At 40.1% G+C, this 8342-nt stretch overlaps 1 protein-coding gene across 1 annotated transcript in view; it reads right to left on the reverse strand.

The window, feature by feature from the left end:
- LOC131225122 (uncharacterized) overlaps positions 1–4162 on the reverse strand; it is a 29820-nt gene extending 25658 nt beyond the window's left edge. The window contains exons 1-2 of the mRNA XM_058220558.1: positions 3973–4162; positions 3568–3621 (exon numbers count right to left, since the gene is read on the reverse strand). Coding sequence (XP_058076541.1) covers positions 3568–3621; positions 3973–4032 — 114 coding nt within the window. The 5' untranslated portion in view covers positions 4033–4162. The remainder of the gene's footprint in view (positions 1–3567; positions 3622–3972) is intronic.
- Between the last annotated feature and the right edge of the window lie 4180 nt (positions 4163–8342).

An 8342-nucleotide genomic window follows, 5' to 3' on the forward strand; every position in this document is an offset into this window, starting at 1 on the left:
TGGCATTGATTCCCTAGTGGGGGTGGCTAACAGTGAAGTGTGAACTGATAGTGGGTGTACTAACAAGCTAACCAAAAAAAAAGAAGGGAGAGTTGTTCCATGTATCTCAATAACCTGTTGTTCCATGACCAGCTAACAGGTTTTAGGATGAGCATGTGGTTATTCATTTGTGGTCATCCCGTGTGAGGGAACCAATGACAAATCGAGATGGAATGTCTCCAAGCTCTCCACCATCAGGCTCGATGACAAGTTGGTGCCTTTGCCCTACCCCACATAGAAGTGTGAGTGTTCATATTAATGCTTACGGGATCTTGTTTTTATACCTATTAGACACTTACATTGGAGGATCAATTCAAGTCTCTAGACTAGGAGACCCGTTATGTCTTTACTAGATTGAATTGTGTATGTACCAACTTTGACTAATCCCTAGACTTAAGAACCTAAGGGGAGTTCAAGTTCCTAATATAATGTGCTTTGGCTTGTTTTACAAAGTCAATTGCAGTGGTTCATATGTGAGTGCCATTGGGTGCATGCATTAGGGTATAGTTGAGATCCATATGATCCAATATGGTATACACTTGTTGCCTAGGAACACTCTTTTGGCTTAGATCTTGTTGATCGGACGAACCATCAAGTTGTTTTTTAGTTGGGCTTGACACTTACATGGTTTTAAGTATTTTCTTAAACGTTTTCAACCTTTGATCTTTTGTTTTAACCATTAAAATGATTTTGAGCATGCTTGATGGTAATCCGATGGTTGAAATCATGTGGTCCACTTGATTTGCATGAATATTAGACCAATTGGATCAAAGGTGGATGCCCATGATAAGTAGGAGGATTGCGTCAATTTCGGTATATGAATAGGGAGGATCACAAACTTTAGAGACAACGAGGCTATGAACACGCCCGTCATGTAGGTGCTCGCTTTCACTTCTGCTTATCAATCGTGCAGATGAGATGTAGAATTGACTCAAACGTTAAAATGTGCTTGATTTTTGGAGTCGACACTAGCTAAATGAAGCTTGGAATGTACGGCCAGCTAGAAACTGTAGAATCACTTTAAAAGTCGGGGAATTGTAAGATTCCCCAACTCAAGTAACTCCTGCAGTTGGTCTGCAGTAGTATATTTTGAGTAAAGGCCTCAATTATAGAAGAGGAAGGGTTTTTTTTGTGTTAGCTGGTTAGTACACCCCACTGTCAGTTCACACTTCACTGTTAGCCACCCCCACTAGGGATCCATACCAAGACCTCAGTGTTGAAACGAGGTATCTTTCACTCAGTCTACCACTTGAGCTATGGATCAGGGTGTTAGGCACCCTCTTTTACCCGCACAACATGAGGTCTCTACTTTACGGGATTTTATTTTGAGAGGGATTCAGCAGAGTTTCGGGATTATTTCATCTAGCTGTGCTTTGCGGAATTTAAGACTTTGGGCAGGCAAAAAGAGAATAAACAACACCTAACCTTATTGTGCAAGATTTAAGATCCTGTGTACGCAAAATGAAGAAAAAAAGGTTAGCCAAGAGAGAGTATTGTAGGATAAAAGGTAAAAGAAAGTGAGTGCGTGCTTTTGATGTGTGTGGGATGTGTGGACTGGAATGCAAGTTGATTTGAAATATGAGAAGGAAAAGGGGAGACCTGACACCCTTTTCTATAAAAAGGGATAGTCAGATATCCCCGATTCCAACCTACTCTTTTGACTTCAGTGTCTTGTTCGGCTTGGCTTTGAATATTTGGGCTTTTAGTTGGGCAGGGCCTTAGCATCGATCAGAAGTCTCCAAAGTCTTCAAAGAAGAGGCCCACCTCTAGTCTTTCGCAGCCCTCTCTATCTTTGTTTCCCCTTTATGTCACCAGTTCCCTGGAATGGCAGCATTGTGCTGAATTTATAAGGAAACCCCGTCAGCTAGCGGTTGGCCAACGGTGACACTTGGCAAAATTTTGCCATGCAAGTTATGTCAAAGAGCATCTAAATCTCCAAGCGAAAAAAAAAAAAAAAGTGGAGCCAAGTGTTCATTGGCCAACGATCCATGTGGCACTATAAAATGGGTCCCTTGACACCTGAGGGAGTGGAAAACAAGAGCAAAGATAATGACATCACCGTCGGCCAACTATTAGCATGTGGTTTTATTTTGTCAATCTGGTCTGTTGGTTGCGTTCGGAAGGTGTCGTGAACCCTTACTGTATGACCGTTTGGATTTGCAATGTTTTACAGGTTGGATAGAGACGATTTTAGGGGGCTAATCAGGGTTTTTGAAGCATCTAGATGATCGGCCAAGATATGATTTGTCAGATTCTAGATCTGTTGATCATGTCCATCAGTTATTCCCATGACATACCAAGAGTCTTGCACACTTGATCGATTGGATTTTCAATGGTCCTTGAATTGTCCATAGATGGTTTTATCGAAGCTCAGCCAAAGTCAGAAGAATAGTTGAGTCTACAGAGGCATGTCAAAGTCTTTAGGGTGGTGGAACAAAATGACAGGTGTCTCTCCATGAGACCCTAACTCCTTCATAAATGAATTCTACACTAAGAGAGAGAGATTTGTATGTCCAAACCCCCTTGGGCATCACCACAAGAGAGAGGGCCCCCTTGGGCGTCGCCATGAGAGCGAGAGAGTGTGGGTGAGTGAGTGAAGAATAGTAGAAAAGAGAGAAGCTTCTCCTATCTCTCCTCCACGGCCACACGCCAACACATGTGGGGTCCACTCCTTGGACAGCTCTACTGTAGATACCTAACCATATTCTAAGTTTTTTGTGTTGGTTCTCATCCTTCTCCTCCATCTGGGATAGATTGGGGAGAGACCTTTTAGTTTTGGAAGAACAACATCAATAATATACTCGGTTTCTAGCGACATTGATCAAGAGGTAGTTATGAAGTTTTGTAGAAACATGATGATATCCAGACAGGGATGCATAGAACTAGGGTTTATTAAAATCTGGATTTTCTAAAAATTAAAAATTACAATTGTGTTGTGTTTTGAAAATCCTAACATGAAGTTCATCCTTTGATTGAGTAGGATCAACTTCACGCAAAGGAAGGATATCCATGGCCTATCCATGGTGGGCCTACATTCTAAAGTGGATCTTATAGTGATCCACGAGGCTTAGCCAGCAGACTGTGAAACCACTTCAATAGTCCAAGGATTACCCTCCTTTTACCTAACCATAATGTCACTGTATGGTTAGAGAGAATCCAAAAGGATGGATATGGAAAACCTGGTGAAATCCTCACCGAATTGAAACTATGGAATCCAACAGTAATTCTATTGTTTGGTTTGAATTGCAATTTTCCATGGAAATGTAAAAAGATCAACGATTGATGGGAGAGAGCTGTCTCACGTAACCTTGAAAATCAACATTTAACATTTTTTTTTTGCTGGGAGAAATCGATATCCACTTGTTTGAGTAAAACCTAGGAAATGGTAAATCAATTTCCATGTTTTTCTTCACAAACAGTAGAAAAGCCAGATTCCATGGAAATCAAATTCATTTCCAAAGCATTCGGCATATCCAAACAAAGAAGAAATAAAAATCGAGAAAATGGAATTCATTTCTCCCAAACTACCTGTTTTAACCCTTGAATTCTGGTAAGCAATTCTGACCTCGGTTTGTTCAAACCCTGCCGAAAACAACAGCAATTGAATAATAATGACTGAAATTTTCAAATAATTCAGTACAGAAAAACACAAATTCTACAATCTCCAAATGAAATTTTCAAATAATTCAGTAATGAAAAACAAAAATTCTACAATCTCCAGCATAGAGCTTATCAGCATCACATTCCCTCTCTTCTGAAAAAATAGAGAGAGAGAGAGAGAGTCTAATCAGAGTATCTAATTCTCGGTTCTTTGATTTCAATGATTAAACGCAGATCATCGGAAATTTTAAAACAAAATGTGGAAATCTCGATTGCATAAGAGATAGACAGAGAAGCTTCTGGAAACCGGAAAGGGGCTTTGGAGAAGCTTACAGATGAGAAAGGAGAGATGGATGGAGGAGATAGAGCTGGAGCTGCATCTGATTCCGTCATTTGAAGATGGAAGGAGATTGTCAGGTTTAGGGTTTCTTTTCCTTTGGATGATAGGGAGAGGAGATACTGGAGATTTTCCCTGCGGTGTGTGGTTTGAGAGAGATAGCGAGAGAGAGAAAGAGACAGAGAGAGACACAGAGATTTGAGCGCGCAAACGAAAGAGAATGATATGATGCAGCTGCTGTATCATTAGTTATAATACAGACATATTTCCCACCAACATGTCACATCTGCAGAATATCTAATCCGTGTGAAGAAGGTGGACCACAACATGATCATCATATAACATCAAAATAATGCAGATTCACTTATTAAACTAACATATTTAATCAAAATCAATAGACAACCAATGGTAGAACTCTTTGTGGATGTGTGTCCAAAAAAATCAGTGAATTGTTATGATTTTTATATCATTTGATCATTATGGTTCGGCCTATCTTTTGAACGGGTTGGATTTTCTATTCATATGAGTTGTTGGAGATAAGAATGGCTGTACTTCTCTGATACAGCCGCTGTATCTTATCATTTCTGCTCTTGAGATAGAGTCGGTTTCTGTATGCTCGCGTTTGAATTTTGGAAGCGGAGTGTCCGTGACCCCGGGCACAAAGATACACCTGTGCCTGGGGCTGTGTGGGGCCCAAAGAGATGCCCGTGACAAATACACTCCGTCCATCTGTTTTTAAAGACCACAGTAGTATAAAATTCTAGAAATCATGTAGGTGAAAAACTCAGGTGGGCCACAACAATGAAACAGTGGAAAAGAAACGTCCACAGTTGAAACCTTCCTGGAGCTGGCCATCAGAACCGTTCATACGGTTATTACCACTTGGATAAAAGGTAGGAACAAATATCATCCTGATACATAACTTCTGTCGCCTCGCCCCCAGGCGTTCTCTCCCTACCCAACAACGTGTGGTATGGCGGTCCTACGGTGGTCGGTCTGTCAAAACAGATGTATAGAGTGGATTTTTCATCAACATCTATGTGAGCCCCACATAGCCCTCGGCACAGCGGAAGTGGATCGCATACTGAGTAACTCAGTTTAGCTTACTAAGTAAACTATGTGGGACCCGCCGTAATTTATGTATTTTATCTACACTGCCCATCCGTTTTACAAATAATTTTAGGGCGTTCACCCAAAAATGAAGTTTTCATTTCATCACTGAGGTCTTGGTATCAATTTCCTACTGGGGTGGCTAACAGTGAAGTGTGAACTAACAGTGGGGTATACTAACAAGCTACCAAAAAAAAAAAAAAAACTTATCCAAAGCTTAGGTGACCACACGAATTGAGTCCCCCGTTAAAGATAAGAAACTTTTGGATCAAGCTGATATTTGTGATTTCCTACCATTCATATTTGCATGTTCCTATAAATAGGTTGGATGACAAATAAACATTACCATTGGGGCTCATAAATTTTAAATGGTGGAAATCATTATTCTCACTGTTTCTTGTGATGTGGTCCACCTAAGCTTTGGATATGCTTTAATTTTTGGGCTCAACTCTTAAAATAAACTAAAAAAACAGATGGGCGTAAGTAAACTACACGTTCAAAGTGGGCTTAACCGAGTTTACTCGGTAGGATAAAAGTGCACTAAGTAGCTAGATTGGAAATCGTGCATGTTTTGTTAATGAATAAATCACTCAGGGTTGGGTGAATACACTGTAAACCCACTGGCTCCAAAGACCAATACAACACAATGTTCAAACATATCATACTTGAGGCTTCTATGTTGCCGCGGAACCCAGATCTGATATTAGAGGTATAGCTCGCCTCCTATGCTGCTCGATCCCCTAATTGATAGTTATCACTTTGCTAGCCTAGCAACCCCTGTTCTTCTCCTTAGTTTCTAAACTAGCGTACGCATGCATTTTTTATATACATTTACAAGGTTCTCATGACTTCAAAAGTGATAGACTACATTCAGTGTGTAAGAGAAAAAATCATGTCTCTTCCTAGCTGTGCCTACCCATCCAAGAGCATTCGCATGAGCCCGCTTACGCCCCTTAGGAAATTAGATGTGGAAACTTTGGCGAGCATCCAGAATTAATAAAGTAGTTGGGCCTAGAATTGGCTTTACTTAGTCATCCATGTTCACCTTTGGGATAGTTTTAACAGAGGTTCACCTATGGAAAAATGACTATAGTGCAATACGCAATCCCATTTCAGGCACAAGTGCGCAAGGTAAGAGGTAGGGTGTACATCGAGTTGAACCAAGTCGAGCTGGCCTCAGCTCAACTCGGCTCGGCCACTAGCTGACCTCATCTCGAACTCGGCTCAGCTCGGTCCTCGAGCTTGACTGGCCAGCTCGGCTTAGTTCGGTCAGCAGATCGGACCAGTTCAAGCCAAGATCGAGCCGAGTTCGCCTGTGCAGCATTTTCACAAATACGTGGACTGCACCTTCAAAATCTCACTGTATTTGAGACAGCAGCAATGGTTTTACTAGTATTTTATCAAACTACTTCTAAGCAAGATAAAAATTAAGAAAAAAAGGGTATTGGTTTCACATACATACCTTGCCACCAGCCACACTTCGTTGAGTCATTTCATCAAACACTTGGTGAGCAACATCAATATCAAAGTAACTGAGTCACGAAACTGTTTCGATTTGAGCTGGGTTCAATCCGAGTCGAGTCGAGCTTGGGCCAGCTCGAACTCATTTTCGAGCTCAAAAAATCAGCTTGACTTGGCTCGAACTCAACTTCAAACCGAGTCAAATCAAGTTTTTTCAAGTCGAGTCGAGCAAGCTAACCGAGCTAGCTCGGTTCGTGTACACCTCTAGTAAGACGCAATCCATCACCCAACCACCACCTAGCTAAAGCAATGTATTTGTTGTATCATGCCCTCCATCCACTTAGCTCATTTTAGGTCATGAGCTGAAAAGGAGGCAGGTTGAAGGCTCAAGTAGGCCATGCCAAGGGAAGCAAGCAGTAGGAATTGAAAGATTAATGTTGAAAGCCTCTTGGGGGCACAAAAGTTCTAGATTAAATTGATTGTTAAAATTGTAAGACCAAAATCACTATGAATTTATTTCACATGCTAACAAGATTCAAATGTTAAGGGACCCTTAAAGAGGCATTTTTTATGGTTTCCTCGTGAGAGGACTTCTAAGGTAAGTTGTATTGCAGTTAAGAGAGATACAAATTTTGGAGAGAGGAATTTCTTCTTTCACATAAGAGGGTTTCAAGAGGGGTTTTTTTCTTAAAGGCTAGATTCAAGGCTTCAAGATTTTTCAAGAGGTGCTCCAAGGTTTTCTTCTCAAGGTGTTCAAGATGATGATTGTTAGCAATATAATGGTGAAAGGAATCAATGGGGTTTTGTTGCATTCTTGAAGATGGTATTTCATTCCTTAATCTTTGTATTCTCTCCTTAAAATAGTGGAATTTTTTTGCTGGACTGCCGTAAATATAGCTCAAGCATGAACCATGTATATCTTGTGTGGTTGTACTTGATAGGTTTTTCACCATTATTTTCTTTCTATTTTTGCACACAATCCTTTCATATTGCGTGTGCTATTAATTAGAATCAAAGCGTGTTTGGTTTTTGTGGCGTATTGGTTGAGCGGTTGTTTAGTCACATCAAGTGGTTGATGATGGTTTCAATTACTTCATTGATATTAATGTTTTTTCTTCATATGGGTCTATGTGACCTTATGAATAGGTTGGATGATAAATAAACATCAAAGTAACCCATAGGAAGTTTTCAATCATGAGACCATGCTTAATTTTAGTTGGGTCTCGAGCCACTCTTTTGAGGAAACCCCTTTGAACAATTAAGTCCAAATGAGGTCTACAATTTTAGGAACTATACAACATATTTAATGTGCGATACTTGATATGGAAACACTAAAAACTATATAATATAATACATTAATTGAAATTAAACCACCCAAATTAGGAACCTACTACATATGAGGGAAGCGAACTATATCTATTGGGACTCTGTGGGGGCCGTGATGCATGGGTTTTATGGCATCCATCCGTTTTTTTAGATCATTTTTGGGTCCGTCTAAAAATTAGGCAGCTCCAGTGCTCAAGGGGACCATATATACCACAAGAAGCAATAGCGATAGTGAAACTCACCGGTGAAACCTTCCTAAGGGCCACCGTGATGTTTTTTTGCCATCTAACCTATTCATAAGGTCATATATTGTAACATCCTGGATTTTCACTATTTTAGATTTCCAAAAATCTTTAAAAATAAAAAATAAAAATTGTGTAATTAACTTATAATGTCACTTACTGACCATTAGCCCTTAATGTTAGTTTAAACATAGGTGAAACCAGTAAAGAACCGCACAAGTTCAATT

Source organism: Magnolia sinica, chromosome 14, assembly GCF_029962835.1.
Source record: "Magnolia sinica isolate HGM2019 chromosome 14, MsV1, whole genome shotgun sequence".
Lineage (NCBI taxonomy): Eukaryota > Viridiplantae > Streptophyta > Magnoliopsida > Magnoliales > Magnoliaceae > Magnolia > Magnolia sinica.